The sequence below is a fragment of the Barbatula barbatula genome (genome assembly GCF_947034865.1).
Source record: "Barbatula barbatula genome assembly, chromosome: 23".
NCBI lineage: Eukaryota > Metazoa > Chordata > Actinopteri > Cypriniformes > Nemacheilidae > Barbatula > Barbatula barbatula.
The window spans coordinates 8368412-8383948 of NC_136786.1; the positions used below are offsets into that span (position 1 = coordinate 8368412).

At 37.4% G+C, this 15537-nt stretch overlaps 1 protein-coding gene across 2 annotated transcripts; it reads left to right on the forward strand.

Moving 5' to 3' along the window:
• Positions 1-1576: 1576 nt before the first annotated feature.
• Positions 1577-15329, forward strand: galnt11 (UDP-N-acetyl-alpha-D-galactosamine:polypeptide N-acetylgalactosaminyltransferase 11 (GalNAc-T11)). Of its 2 annotated transcripts, none has more exons than XM_079488255.1 (12): positions 1577-1790; positions 3724-4011; positions 5297-5420; positions 5597-5763; positions 6045-6170; positions 8001-8241; positions 8647-8764; positions 9003-9155; positions 10574-10789; positions 13194-13298; positions 13790-13927; positions 14170-15329. In XM_079488255.1, the coding sequence occupies exons 2-12, from the start codon at positions 3762-3764 to the stop codon at positions 14299-14301; spliced, it is 1770 nt and encodes a 589-aa protein (XP_079344381.1). In that variant the 5' UTR covers positions 1577-1790; positions 3724-3761; the 3' UTR covers positions 14302-15329. The 2 variants fall into 2 exon arrangements, with proteins under 2 accessions (XP_079344381.1, XP_079344382.1); XM_079488256.1 differs by having other exon boundaries at positions 1677-1790; positions 3724-4018.
• Positions 15330-15537: the final 208 nt, after the last annotated feature.

Consider the following 15537-nt stretch of genomic DNA (forward strand, 5'->3'; position numbering starts at 1 on the left):
CGCTTTGGAGGAAGGGTAGGGGTCCGAGCCCCACCTGTCCCCAATAGCCAAAAACAAAATGGTAATAAACTTTAGGCCCACTGTCCGCCTTGGTTTTATCTGCCGGTGCCGAATCTCCAGTTTTAATTTCACGTCACAAACCTCTGACGTAAAATCATTTTTGCAATTTATTTGCAATCTGATGTTGTTTTAAGTAAGGCTTACATTTAAATGTCGTTGTTTTGTTTTGAGTGTATGGTCAATAATAAAGTAATTAATAGAGATTGACACAAAAATGACAAAATGTCCACCCATTTGTCGCGTCCCACTTGTCATGTGTCTATTCCCCACCAGTGGGGCCCACCCCACACTTTGAAAAAATCTGGTTTAACTCAAAGGAAAATACATATAATACTCGTCGTTCAATATACATATTTGACATTTTTAAGCAATATAGTGAAAACTTCCTGGTGGAACATTCTTCCAAACTCAGTCTGGTTAACCACATCTCTCACAACAAAAACAATTAAACAACATCTCTTCTGTGAATACTTGACAGACAAATAAGAGAAAAATACTAACCCTCTCTCTTTCTCTCAACAGGTATTGTTCTAGCTCTAATAGCATGGTATTAGCACCTATTGTGTTATTGCTCCTGTATGACATATTGCTTTATTGCTCCCTGGCTCTCTGAAAGTCTCTTTGGATAAAAGCGTCTGCTAAATGACTAAATGTAAATGTAAATTTAGAAATGACCTCCCACATCTGTATTTCATGTGGTGATAAGTGACGCCTGTGATTTTACTCAAATTTCCCGACTTATTTCCCGGATATGATGGCGTATAGTTCATGTACATATAGTTGTGTGGTGTATCATGATATATGACCGTACCTGTCAGCATTAGAGACCCGCGTTTGGCTTCTAGCCATAACCCGCAAAGGAAAACAGGTGTCTGAACCGCAGAATTAAAGGGGTGGTGCAAATGAATTAGTTGGAAAAGATTGCAAAATGTTGCAGAATTGCTAAAGTTTTTCTACGGAAAACCTTAGTTGATCTCTCATTACTCAATTTTGTTAGCAAACTTATTTTTTCCCCTCAATACTTGCCATTTCATTATTTTTGTTTGCAGTTGTAAAATGTTTTTGCTCAATTTTTATTTTGCAAATATATGCGGCACTGAATTGGCTCCACGGTCCTCCATTCTTTCTGACCAAAAACACAACCAGAACACAACCAGCTCGGAGTCATGACATCAGAAGTGGGAATTATCTACTGTGCTTTTGTTACTTATATTAATCTCTAATACATTTAAAAAAAAGAAGCGCTGAAGAGGACCCCAATGGGCGTCTACGTCAGCGCCTGAAACCATTTCAACACCCAGGGGTCCTGCAGAACGCATGCAGTATTTAAAAATCTATGTTTTAGAATTTAACGCAATTATTGTTTAAAGTCCCTTTAAACATAAAACAAGAAAACAAATAATATATTTATATATTACGATAAACAATTGTATGTGACTTGTGTACATTTAATAAAATGGATGTCAATGAGAAAGAAATAATAAAATAAAAGAAGCGGTAATTATCAAATTTCCGAGAGCGCGTGCCTGCACGTCACACTCCATTCCACTAGGTGGCGGAAAGGCGCTGTCCGCTGGTCTGCCAAGCTACATTAACACAAGAGAAGAAATGTGGCTAGACAGTCCACTACAGCAGTGTTGCTGTTTCATCACCGCCGTCGAGTGACAGCACAGCAGGCAGCAAACAGCACAGCGGAGAGATGGAGCTCTGAAACACGTCTGCATCAGCGAGTGAGTCCCTGCATCATACATCATCATCTGCACGCGAAACCCTGTCAGATAGATGACGGACGGATTATTATACTGAATTATTGTAAGCAGATAGCGAGTTAGCCAGTAGCTGTTACTGGCTGTATACTTGAAATAAACAGACTCTATACAAAACATGATTGTGTGTTTGATAATAAACAGAAATAGTTTGCGCGTTGTGGGTCAGCCGCTTTAAAGAACCGAGTCTGATAGAGCCTGATGCATGCTGGTAAGTGATCAGACGTAATCTGATTCTCATGACCCTCACAATGTTGAAATATTCAACTCGTTGCGTTTTGATCCGTGTTGTGTGATCACCTGATCCGGTGATGCTCTTTAAACAGAAACAGTCAGCTAACAAAAGTATGAAACCTTCACCCAAAGAATCATTCTGTCATCATTTACTACACTGAGTTGTCAAATGTGTATACATTTATTTCTTCTGATGAATTTGGAGAAAGATATTTGGAAACAATGCGTATAACCAAACTCGACCCCCATTGATAGGAAACAATACAATGGTTGTCAAAAGTGCCCCGGAACTGGTTGTTGTATTACATTCCTCCAAATGTCTTCTCGTGTCCAAATAAATAATAAAGTAAGTTTTCCTACTGTGGCAGTCGAGATCTGTTCGGTTATAAGCATTCTTCCAAATATCGTTCTCTGAAAATGAAAATGACATTGAATAAAATTGACTCAACCTCAAGTGTCATTCTTTACGACCAAAGTCATTTTAAACTATCTAATTGCCTTTGTAATGACATTAAAGAAAGGCAAATTCACGAAGCTACAAAGATGCACAAACATCTGTTATTAGAGTTGTAAGTGCACATATAGAGCAATATGTGTAATAATATTTCTCCCGGAGTGAATTGACACATCATGTTTTGAATTGTATCCAGTAATGTAAAATAATGCAGTTCTTTGATTGAAAATGGAATAGCCTGTGTAGGTGTTGATGGGTATTATTATGTACAGGCATTCACATTCGTATAGATCTCTATTCAAGTCATGTCAGCTTAGCTTTGTTTATATAGCGCTTTTTACAATTTTCATTGTTACAAAAAAAAGTCATCCCAGATTATTCTGTTATAGCTGCTCTGTGTGAAAACCGGCAGACATGGTAATGGTTTGTTTCATTCTCTTTTTAGTGAGCACTTGTTTACATTACTTGCAGAAGGCCAAGACTTAATGTCATTTGTCGTCTGAAGGTCAATGGTGTATGTCATTTCTTGCAACATCTTCATTTAAAAGATAGCGGTAGTGTGTTTTAAGACTCTTAATCATTCAATATGAGTGATTGAAATGGGTTCATGTGCATTCTCTGCTATCTTATGATACACAAATAAAAAGCAAAGCACGTTGTCTACGTACAATAGAGTTTTCCTCAAACGAGAGACATGTATTCATGTATTGTGTTAACTGATATGTTAGGGTCAGAATGATCTACTCGATATCAGACTTTGATGCTCTGTGTCATTTCATTTGTCTGGTTTTATGAGTGCCATCTCAGGTGATTTTTCTCACTGTTAGATATTTTTGCTGTGTGTTATTCAAAGTTTAAAGTGCATGTTAATGATTGATCCGATAACTACAGAAAGTGAACACAACATTTAAATGTTGGTCTCTTAAAATGAAGAATCAGCATTGTGTGTTTTGCTTTGATTTAATGGAATAGTTAAGACGTAGCTCTAGTTAGTCAAATAACAGACAATGCAATCTTTTGGTGTCATGAAGTGTAATTGTTTTAATGTTCTCAAAGGTGATCTTATATGACTATGAAAATATCAAACATATTTTTGCACTTTTCAATTCTGTGAGGTTCGTGGTATAATATGGGTCACTTGTGGTTAAAATATCGTCTGATGTCTAAACTTCATTTCAGAATATATTATAGACTTTTTTCGTCTTTCAGGGGCCTGATAATGGCCGGCTGAGGATGCTAGCATTACCATGGGCAGCGTTACTTTGCGCTACTTTTGCTATGGTTGCTTCTTCACCTCCGTGACCTGGTCGATTCTTCTCTTCCTTTACTTCAACCTCAGCCAGGAAAGCCGCTTGTCCTTCAGGAATGTGCCCGTCCAGAGGCAGCATCGCTTCCAGCCTCGTTTTACCAGAGGCCCGGCGATCCACATAGACGGAGGGCAAGTTCGAATAGGGCATGGAGCGGGGGCGGCCAAACCAGACTTCTCTCCAGAGCTGGGTAACTGGTAACTCATGCACAACTTCATGTATAAATGGTTTACACAGACCATGACCCACCAGTATTATCATGACTGTGTTAGGGAGTGATTTCATCTTAAATAAATGCAGTAACAAACTCTTCCAGTTAATTTTTGGTATATATGTTTTTTTCCCTTTTAAGTTCTGTTAGACTTAACATTGGCAACTTTAACAACTGACTGGATTCACATAATTCTTCGTTTCCATTGATAAAAAATGCTAAAATCTTTCAAAGTATTTTAAACAGTTTTTTTAAACAGGCCAGGCCTTGTTCTTAAAACTTTACCCAATGTTTTCGACCCCAGGGATTGCACACACTATGATACAAATGTATAGTATAATGCAATGTAAGTGGCTTTGGATAAAAGCATCTGCCAAATGTCAATGTAATGTAAATTAATGGGAATGAACTACACTATTTATGTACTTGAAATTATAGAGTGCTGTCGAAGATGTCACCCAAAGTTTTAACCTGAGCAGGGACAGAAACTGAAACAAATCATCAAAAACCATGGAAGAACATTTGGATTTAGCTAGAGTGTTTTTAAAACCGCAGAACAGAGAAGGCGCGTGCGTGCTGTAGACGTGCACACTCATAACACAGTTTTACTTGTGGTATCTAATTGAAATCCTTTGATACTGTCTGTAATCACATTCTCATTTCTCGTTTATCAAAACTTGGCATCAAGGGGCACTGTTCTTTATTGGTTCAAATTATATCTAAATGGAAGAAAATACTTCATTGCCATGCATGGCTAAAGATCTGCCAAACCAGACTTCACTCACTCAAGGTGTTCCACAGGGATCAGTTCTCGGCCCTTTACTTTTCATGATCTATATACAGACACTAGTTGACATCATTTGTAAATAAGGTCTACATTTTCACATCTATGCTGATGATTTCCAAATTTATTTAACTACTGCCTCTGAAAAATCATCTTTGCCTGAAACATTTGTTTCATTTCATACACAAAGTTGTGAATTGTGTAAAAAGGACCAGATACATTCAAGTAAATGCTGCTATTACGTTAAAGATGACATTATATATGCACTTCAAATAGATTCTGTTTTGCAGATCTGCAGTTTAATTCTGAATACAGATAGAACATTAGCCATAAAAGACGCTTCGTTGCAATAACATCATGCTCCTTACCCATACTGTTGTAAAGTGAAATTTATGATTTTCCATCACAAATCAACTTTTAACACCAAGTGGGCTTCTAACAGTGGCTGTTTATCCTGAGTCTCCTGATGTTTGTCTTCAGGTATGATTTTTAACAAGCAGGACCAAGAAGTGCGAGACATGGGCTATCACAAACACGCTTTCAATGTGCTCATCAGTAACCGCCTCGGCGATCACAGAGACGTGCCCGACACCAGGAACGACAAGTATGTGTGCTAATCGGTGGAATCATTAGCCGTGTTAAATCCTTGTTTGACTTCAGAATGTTACGTTTATTGTTAAAAAGTTAAAATGTGTCCTGAGTTAAAATGTAACGTTTATAAGCTCAAGGTGTACGTCAGGTTTTGTGTAAAACATGCTGTGTTGCATTTGTACTTTACAGGTGCAGAGACAGGATTTATCCCATGATCTTGCCCACGGCCAGCATAGTGATATGTTTCTTCAATGAGGCCTTCTCTGCCCTCCTGAGGACTGTTCACAGCGTGCTGGATCGCACACCAAACTACCTGCTCCACGAGATTATACTAGTGGACGATTACAGTGAACTGGGCAAGCAACTTTATTTCTCTACAAGCACTGAAAGCGTGAAGAGATTATTGTTCTGCTGCCATAAGAGGAAAGTTATGAGATTTGGCACACAGACAGAGGATGGTCTGAAGTGTTGCTATAGCAGATTTACAGTCTCTAGAGTATCAAACTGTCCAATGTTACCAATAGTTTAAAATTTGACTCATGTTTATGCTGATAGGGTTAAGGCTGTGTGCATAATGTTGAATAAAATAAAACTTGTGTGAGAATTCAATAACATGATACATGATTGTGTTTGACAGATAATCTGAAGGAAGATCTGGACCTTTACATTCAACAGCACCTGCAGAAGAAAGTGAAGCTGGTTCGTAATGAGAGGAGAGAGGGGCTGATCCGTGGGAGAATGATCGGAGCATCTCACGCTACAGGTCTGACACTGCATTACTGCAAGATCATTTATCCTATTCAAGAAAATACATTAAGAGAACAGATTTTTGTGTTTATACTCGTTTGAGGAAAAGTTCACACAAGCAAATGTTTTCCCTATAGGCAAAGGAGTGTCCAACAACACTTTAAGCACTATTTATAATAATTCATAATAAAGAATATGCTTTTTTCAGTTCAGAATTTGGCCCCCATTTGTTACATTTTGTCTATGCAGACTCTTTACGTACGTACAACCGCCCATCGAAATACAATTCTGAAGAAACCACACAGCCAGTGTTTCATCAACTAGGCTAATAAATGCACACAACACATTTACACATTCACTAAGCCTTTAGTGAATCCTTAGTGAATTTGTAAGCCAATCCTTTAACTTTACTTATACTTTTAGCTAGAGATTAATATGAGGAATAATTGAATCAAAGACAGTATTCAATTACCTCACATGGCATTACAGTAGTTTTACCCATCCATATCCACACTCCTGTGCACTTGTGGAGTTGGGTTAGGATATCTGTAACTATAACTAGATTTATAGCTTAAACCCTGTTAGACCGGCCCAAGCCTTCAGGGGCCCCTAAGAAATATTATATTCGGGGGCCCCTCTGGGCCACCAATATGACAAATTATTGTCAATCCTTGATTATTGGCAAACTATAAATCGACAACACCCATTATCCATTTTATTTGTTGTAGCTGTGTTGCTTACATCATACCAATGTTTTTACCCTTCTACGGATTTTAATTGTAACAGTAGCAAACCCACAGGAGTGGTTCATTTGCACTATAACATTCAAAGTGTTGCAGTACCAATTGGCATTCTTAATGTGGTGTACTGAAAATGATCTAAATAAACCAGTAGACAAAGCATTTACGGTAAACATGTTAACCACTTTAATTACTTTTGGTTTTGCAATGTGCACAAAGTACAATACAATCAACTACAAATAATATTACTTAAGATAAACAGTATCTTTGTATATAAAAAATCATTTAAATGGACAATATTCAACTAAATAATAAAATAACTAAATGATCAGATGGATCTGTAACAAGGTGGTATAACTTTCTTGAATGCTTAATTAACTAGCCCGCTAACTTTAGCTTGCAATATAGCCTCCTAGGCTAACTAGGCTAAGCCTATTTAGTTTATGTTCATTTTTTCCCTTTATCTTGCTGTTTTTTCTCTTTCTTGGTTTTCTTTATTTTTCTTTTTCCTGCACCAGAGGGGTGTGTCCTTTTTCTGACATTATTGAGTTGAAATTCTTCAATCCACTTCATTCAAGCCTGCTGCAGTAGCCTGTTAACATAAAATTGTGTTTTTCATTGAATTACGCATTTTGTATCATTAACCATTGAAATATTATATAAAAATACAGATGTCAGGAAATGGCCCAGAAGTACATGAAATTACATCTTTTTTTAGAGTCTTGGGGCCACAGGGGCCCTAAGCACCCGCTCAGTTCGCTTATGCCCTGGGCCGACTCTGAACCCTGTACACCTAAACTAAATCTGCTTTGAAACACTTGAGCCATGGCTATCCAAGCACAGGGCAATCCATGACCTTTAAGTGTCAGACTCAAAGTACTTAGTCAGGTTTTCCAATGATGAGTGGTTTTTAGCAACAGTGCAGCCAAATAGGACATTTTTTTAAAACTCGCTCGCTGACCTGCAATCCTGCATGTATACTTTCTTCAGCAAATAATTGAAATGCTGTCATATTATTGTCTTATATAGTACTCAAAATGGCACAGCTTTTAAAAGCACATCTATTGAACCCAGCCGTCTCTAATGCTTTGCCTCTGTCACCTCAGGTGAGGTGTTGGTGTTTTTGGACAGTCACTGTGAGGTGAATGAGGCCTGGCTACAGCCGCTGCTCTCGCCTATCAAGGAGAACAGAAAAAGCGTGGTGTGTCCCGTCATCGACATCATCAGCGCAGACACGCTGGTCTACAGCCCTTCTCCTATCGTGCGGGGAGGATTTAACTGGGGCTTGCACTTTAAATGGGACCCGGTGCCCATGACTGAACTCAACAGTCCTGATGGAGTTATCAGGTACCACAGATTATTTTCTCCAGTGAAATTTTCCTGTACCGTATAGATGTATTTGTGTTGTTATTAGCGGACTTCCCTGCTTTACATTATGTACATTATTGAAGAACAATGAAGAAACATGGAGTAAAATCCAGAACACAGCGTGGAGTAAAACTTGTTTTGTTAGGAACAATAGAAAATAGACTTGTTGCCAAACAACACTGCAGCTTGCTGTGTAAATGCGGCATTGGAGAGAGAATGGCACAGTACATTTCATTTTTACATTAGTCATTTAACAGACACTTTTATACAAATGAGATAAACATCACAAGTTGCTAGCTTGTTAGCAGTTGTCAGCTTGTAAATACTACAGTGGTCTAATAATTGTTTCACATGAAGAATAATGTGTGTTGTGTTTCTCTGCAGGTCTCCCACGATGGCAGGTGGGCTGTTCGCCATGGACAGGAATTACTTTCATGAACTCGGTCAGTATGATCGCGGCATGGACATCTGGGGAGGAGAGAACTTGGAAATCTCTTTCCGGGTTTGTAGGATAGTGACTCTATACTGGTTTTCCAAACTAACAGCCCAACGCAGTATATATACATAAAACAAAAAATCTGATCTGTTTAAATCCAATTACTCTACAGTTTTTAGAGCGTGTAACACAACCTGTTTGCGTGATATTCATTTGACTAGCTTCAACTTTCTCACTCTTAAAAGAAAATAAATGTCATTCTAACATTTACGTGATTTACGTGATTTATTTGTCCTGTCTTCAGATCTGGATGTGTGGGGGACAGCTGCTGATCGTTCCCTGCTCCAGGGTGGGACATATCTTCCGCAAGCGCCGGCCCTACGGCTCACCGGGCGGCCAAGATACAATGGCCCACAATTCCCTGCGCCTGGCCCATGTCTGGATGGATGAGTACAAGGTGAGGTCGAACATCAGAAGTAGAGTCAGGGGCACCTGGTGAAGAATGCAGTCTTCTGAAAGTAATGCTTACAATTTTTCGATAATGGATGTCGATTGATAACACTTTCTGTGTTGCAAACATGAATTGTGCCTGAAAGTATTCAGCTTGTTGAGTTTTGTGTATTTTTTTGTGTTGTGTGACTTTAACGTTCTGTCTAGTTTGATATAGAAAAACAAGTTATAATGATAATAATAATTATTATTGCATGCTACTTTTTTCTTTAACTTATTATGCTTCTATACATATATACTGTGACTCGTCCGTTTTTATTCCCCAACAATATAAAGTAAATACTTTTACATGGAGCATTGCTAATATGAGATCTGTATGTCATTATTGTGTTTATTTGTCCGTTTCAGAGGCGCCCGGACTCGGCGTGCATGTTTAAACTATTTCACTGCTTACAATACACGCAAGACAATTCGTTATCGTTGCTGTTTTGTACCTCAGCCGGGGACATTCTGCAGGCTATTGATATTATGTCTTTGTGGGGCGAGGGCACTGATAGATAAGCGCATGGCTGAAGGAGGGGAGAGGGAATGGAGTGGTTTGTTCTATCAACTTCATGAGGAAGAGATTTAAAACCTTTCCTTTCAGTTCTGGTGTTCCTGGTTTTAGGAAAACCCCAACTCTCTCACTGGTGAGACGCGTTGTGACGCCCTTCCCCAGACAGTACCGTTCAACTTCCCACCCCTTCTGTGACCCATGGCTTGTCTGTACGTTTCAGAGCCAGTGATCAACGGACTTTCCGTTGTCTGGAAAATTTTTTTTTTTAGTTTTGGGTTCCTCGCCACCGTTTGATACTGTTTTGCACTGTTTGCCTGGCCGGGGGGCTGCTAGAATTTTATGGTTTTATTGAATTAACACCGCATATAGGAATTTTTAGTCCTGTGATATTTGACCTGTGTTTTGACTTGTATAACCTTATATGTTTAGCTTATAGTCAATATATTTTCTTGTACAGCCTCTTTGTAACAATGACAATTGTAAAAAAGCGCTTTATAAATAAACTTGACTTGACTTTCAAAATAAAACACAACGGCGTTAATGCACGATAAAATGATTGTCGGCGTTAATTCATTAATGTTTTAACAAGATAATAACGCGTTGACTTTCCCAGCCCTCCTTTCTTTGTGATTTATGGTTTTCTACATAAAATCATCGTAATCCATGATGTAAAGAACATTCTGCAAAAATATAATCTTGACATCTTTAATATTGACTGAGTAATGATTGAAATAACATAGAAACTAATGCTTGAAATCCAGCTTTGATGCTTATGACTTTAAGCTGAATTTGCACAAGCTGGGTGACATATTAGATCCGGATGATATTAGATGACTCTTGACCGTGTCCCTTATATACGTGTACATTAGGAGCAGTACTTTGTGTTGCGTCCTGAACTGAGGAACCGTGACTACGGAGACATCAGCGAGCGGATCGCCATTCGGAAGCGGTTGCAGTGTCACTCTTTCAAATGGTATCTGGACAATATTTATCCTGAGATGCAGGTTTCCTCCCCACACAAGCCCCAGCAGCCCGTCTTCATTAACAAGGGTTTGAAGAGACCCAAAGTCCTGCAGCGGGGTCGGGTAAGACCTCTACTCATGTCTACAGCCTCTCATCACTATCACAACGCTATTTTATATGTCTGCTTTCTTTGTGTTTGTCTCATGTAGTTCAGTGCTGATCAAATTTTGCCCTCCAGATGGTGCCAGAGGCCACAGTTTATGAAATATAATATTCATGATCAATTCTGTGTAATCGATAATTAATGAATAACTTTCCATCATTGTGTAATTTAATGTTTTTGGTGTACTTAACTCCTATTTACTAGTACACCAAATATTAGTATCTAAAAACATTAGAGTAGCATTCTCTAATCTGTAGCTTTTCTGTGGCTCAGTGGTTAGAGCTCAGCGCTAGCAACACCAAGGTCATAGTCTGAAACAGATGTATAGTACAATGCAGTGCAAGTCGCTTTGGATGAAAGCATCTGCCAAAAGTAATCAGCAAATAATCTGAAATGAAATGCTTTTTTTCCAACAACACTTTTCAAACATCTTTAATACAGTAAGTTTTGCCTCTCTGCCATAGACTCTCTCTCCTAACAAAACAGACAGAAGTTAAAACTCAGTCTCATCCCCATGCGCTTACAGTTTATGTCTAGCAAGGTTGTTTTACTTTACTTAAATTAAAACTTTGAAAATGTTCCTGTTCAATGAAATTGAAAAATGTAATGTAAATTATACAAATTAGTGGAAATGGAGTAAATTATAACAATAAGCACAAACTAAAGTAAAAATTACTTACCTATATGGTGACGTAAAAAAAAATATAATAATAAAAAATGACAAAAGCATGTAAAACAATTGCTAAAACTTTAACTTAAAATTTTCATGAAACTAAAATCGAAACTATAATAACTCTGATATCTAGTATATTAAAACTAGTATATTACAAAAATATAAAAACACTGGACATGTTGTAAATACCAGTGGTAAAGATCTCTTTAATAATTCTATGGCCTTAAGCCTCACTCTGTGCTCGACTGCTATGTCTGAAGCAAGACACGCCCCCTCATTACCATATGACACAGAAATGTCGAAATAAATAAATGTGAAATTGTAAAAATGTGGAAATACATACTGTATATATTAACATAAATTCATGAACAAAATACCAAAGGTAGAAATAAATACATGTTTAAATAACCAAATAATTTTTTTTTAAATATCTATTTTATTTATTCATTTGAATATTTTTAGAAAAATCTATTTCTGTATATATTTTGCTTTTTTAAATTTATTTTTATATATATTTATTTTAAATTTCATAACTGTAGGGCCCAGAGGTGCCTCATGTATCAAACTCTCTGTAGATTTCATACTAAATGTGTAAAATGCTTTTCAGATTTATCAAACAATGCGTACGCCAGAACCTGCGCAAAAATCCATTTATAAATCTAACACAGATGAACATCTTGTAGCTATTTTTTGTATTTAAATACAGTATATATTATATTTACGTTTATTGCAGTGTAAATACAATTGTGAGACTCGATTGGCGTGTCACAGATGAATTATTGTGCACCTATAGGTGTCTTTAAAATATAGGCCTAGCATGCGACAGGAAAAGTATGCGAGCGCACGCACTACAAATATGTCGTTTAAATTCAATACCTTTTTGTTTAATTTATGCGTAATGACTTTCAGCCATGCAGTCATCATCGTTGGCCAGAGAACTCGTTCTCTTCGGATTCTGCCATTGACAATGTCCAACGCCACCATATGACTAGACTTATAGGGTCGTATCAGTTTGCACATGCTTTTATATTCTTACTTAATTGCATAACTAATATAATATATAATATTGTGTGACAATAGCATGTCAATTATTGGATCAATTACAAATTATTAGCAATGTTTCTGACAGGTGGTGGTGCAAAAGACTCGTAGAACAATTCGTAGTGTAATGTTTGTAACTGCACTTCATTGCCAACAGACAAAGACACGAGAAACGTACGTGCCCAAGTGGACTCCGTATAAAGTATTGTATAATGTTTTAACCACTTGTGAAGTATAATGACTCATTTAGAAAAGGCAGTTTACCTCAATTCTTGAATTCTAAGGAAATGTTTCTTTCTTAGGTTTTATTATGGGATTTGTGTCAACATGTCAATAGAGGGTTTTGTGATTTCATGGCCCTATCTGTTTCATACATTACATAAATGTGGTCTTGTCGAGCATTTTATTGAATGGGTAAAACTGCTTTATTGTGCCTCTGTCCACTGTACTAACAAATGTAAGTTTTGACGTTTTTCAGGGTAAAAATGAATCGGAATAAAAGGGGCGCAGTGTTAAAACTGACATGTACTGTAATTGTATACAGGAATATATGGCAGTCCAAAAAAAAAATTCTTAAAGCTTTACAATACTTCCAGGAGCTTATTTTCTAAACTTAAACAGAGTCTTGTGATGATGTGTTTTCTCTCAGCTGCGTAATCTGCTGGCTAATAAATGCCTGGTGGCACAGGGGCGTCCAAGTCAGAAGGGCGGCACTGTTGTGGTGAGAGACTGTGATCCACAGGACCGCGAACAGGTACAGCGATGGCTTACGGACTAAATCTTCACACTCATACTGTCTTTAATTATACATGCTATGATTTCTCTTGTCTCACCCTTTAAAGCCTCATTCAAACCATCAGAGTCGCAAATCTGATGGTTTTAGTGGAAACCGTGTCTTTGTGATTTATAAATTGTATGACCTGTAGGTGCCATGTCCAAAAAGCTAATTCTCACAAAAACCAAGATTCCTTTAAGCTTTTTCCACTTTTGAAAAACAGCGAACTGTGCCATGATAAAGTTATAAAGATTTTCCATTCTATGATTTGCATTTCTAACAAATTATGGAATTACTATCACTAGACCATTCATTTCATAACACAGTGCTGGAATAAGAAAAACTCTGACCTTTATAATGATATTTACTTTGTGAGGATAAAAAATACATGGTTAACAAAGACGTGAGTTTTAGAACTTGAATCACACTTTCCAACCTAACATGACATTGCGAGTCTTTGTGTTTTAAAGGAGTGGGCCTATGATGAGGAGCATGAGTTGATTTTAGCTGGCCTGCTGTGTTTGGACATGTCTGAGATCCGTTCATCTGACCCACCACGACTCATGAAGTGTCACGGATCAGGTGGATCTCAGCAGTGGACAATGGGGGTGAGAAATCGTCCTGTTATGCTTCTTATATTCATGATATGAAGTTAAACACCAGGGCTGGTTATCGATTCAGAGGTTCTCATAATATTTTAGTATAATCGGTTCTAATGCGTTTTATTGTCTTTTGTCGTGTCGCATCGTGCCGCGTCTAGAGTGTTTTGTGGATGCAGTCCCAAATTATTGAAAACTATCAGAAAAATATAACTAATAACCCCCATGCACAATTTCTTCTGTCTTCACAGAAAAATAACTGGCTCTACCAGGTGTCAGTAGGTCAGTGTTTGGCTGTTGTGGACCCCCTCAGCATCAAGGGATATGTTGCTATGGCAATCTGTGATGATTCCCAGTCCCAGCTGTGGCAGCTGGAGGGTTGAGGATGCTGTTAGTGGGATATAAAGCTCCTCTGGCTGGGGAAAGAACGGCAGTGTTGCAGGACCCTCACCAATCTTTATGACAGTAGGGGGAGGAGATCACTTGTGTTATCCGAATGTTTCTTCCTTGGTGTGAACCTTCACGGTCCTTCATTCTTTACTCTGAAACATCTATTTTTAGATCATTTTAAAAATGTGTGTTTTATAGTATTTGTAAGTTTTAATCATTTTAATTTTCTCTTTGAAATGTAACCGCTTTGCACAGAGAAACTATTTTTACTGTATTACAGTTGTAAGGTGTGAATAATAAATGTAAATATCTCATAGTGTGCTAGATTTAACCTGACTGTGACTGAAAATCATTACGGATTACTTTTCTGGCATCATACCTGTACATGTTTGTACAGGTGAGTTTTTAAATGCCCATTTTTCTTTAGTCACCCAATTTCCCCTGAAATGATTTACCTTTATACATAAATTCCAATATAGACAAAGTTGATGTTTAGTAAAATATAGACTCTAAAAAAAGATGAACCCAGACGTTGGGTCGTAAATTAACCTGTGTGCTGGGTTATTGTTGGGTCATGTAACCATTTTCTATGTTAATTTAACCCAACAGTTGGGTTCTTCCGGATGCTGGGTTGAAAATAACCGAGCATTTTTTGTGTAAGAGTTCACAGAATGAATCCGTATTTCTCTATTATTAACTATTTCAGTTATTACTGTAATATATAAGTGATTGATCAGGAAATATTTCAGATTTTTATATCAAATAAACAAGCAAGTGACATTAGCACACAACAAGTATTACATACATTTCAAAGAAAGTAGCACTGTTGAAAGTACAGTGTATCAAATGAATTAAAACGCTTAATATCTTCTCTTAAAAACATTCAAATTTGACTTGTAAATATTTGTTTTTTTCTGAAATTGCACTTATTGACAACATACCAAATAAAAGTGAATTGTACCTTTTGGTAGTTCTGTATCTATTTAAGTGGATGACATAAAATAAAGACATCGTGTGCCTAAAAATACTGTTCCAGTGGCTGTTTGTGCATGACAGACTGGTCATGGAATTCATCAGGGGGACAGAAGAAAATTCAATGTAATGCTAGCGTGACATTCAGCTCAACATTCAGTTTAAATTGCATTAGGTTCTGTTTTCAACACGTAAAATAGCAGCATTTATTAGCGATATGCTTTTTACACTAACTGAAAATAGCTGTGTTTTATTTG

Excerpts from the sequence above, each read along its gene's own strand:
- galnt11 (XM_079488255.1), top strand. The coding sequence starts at position 3,762 with ATGGGCAGCGTTACTTTGCGCTACTTTTGCTATGGTTGCTTCTTCACC. Across the intron at positions 13,299-13,789 it reads ATCCACAGGACCGCGAACAG|GAGTGGGCCTATGATGAGGA; the intron begins GTACAGCGATGG and ends TGTGTTTTAAAG. Across the intron at positions 13,928-14,169 it reads CTCAGCAGTGGACAATGGGG|AAAAATAACTGGCTCTACCA; the intron begins GTGAGAAATCGT and ends CTGTCTTCACAG.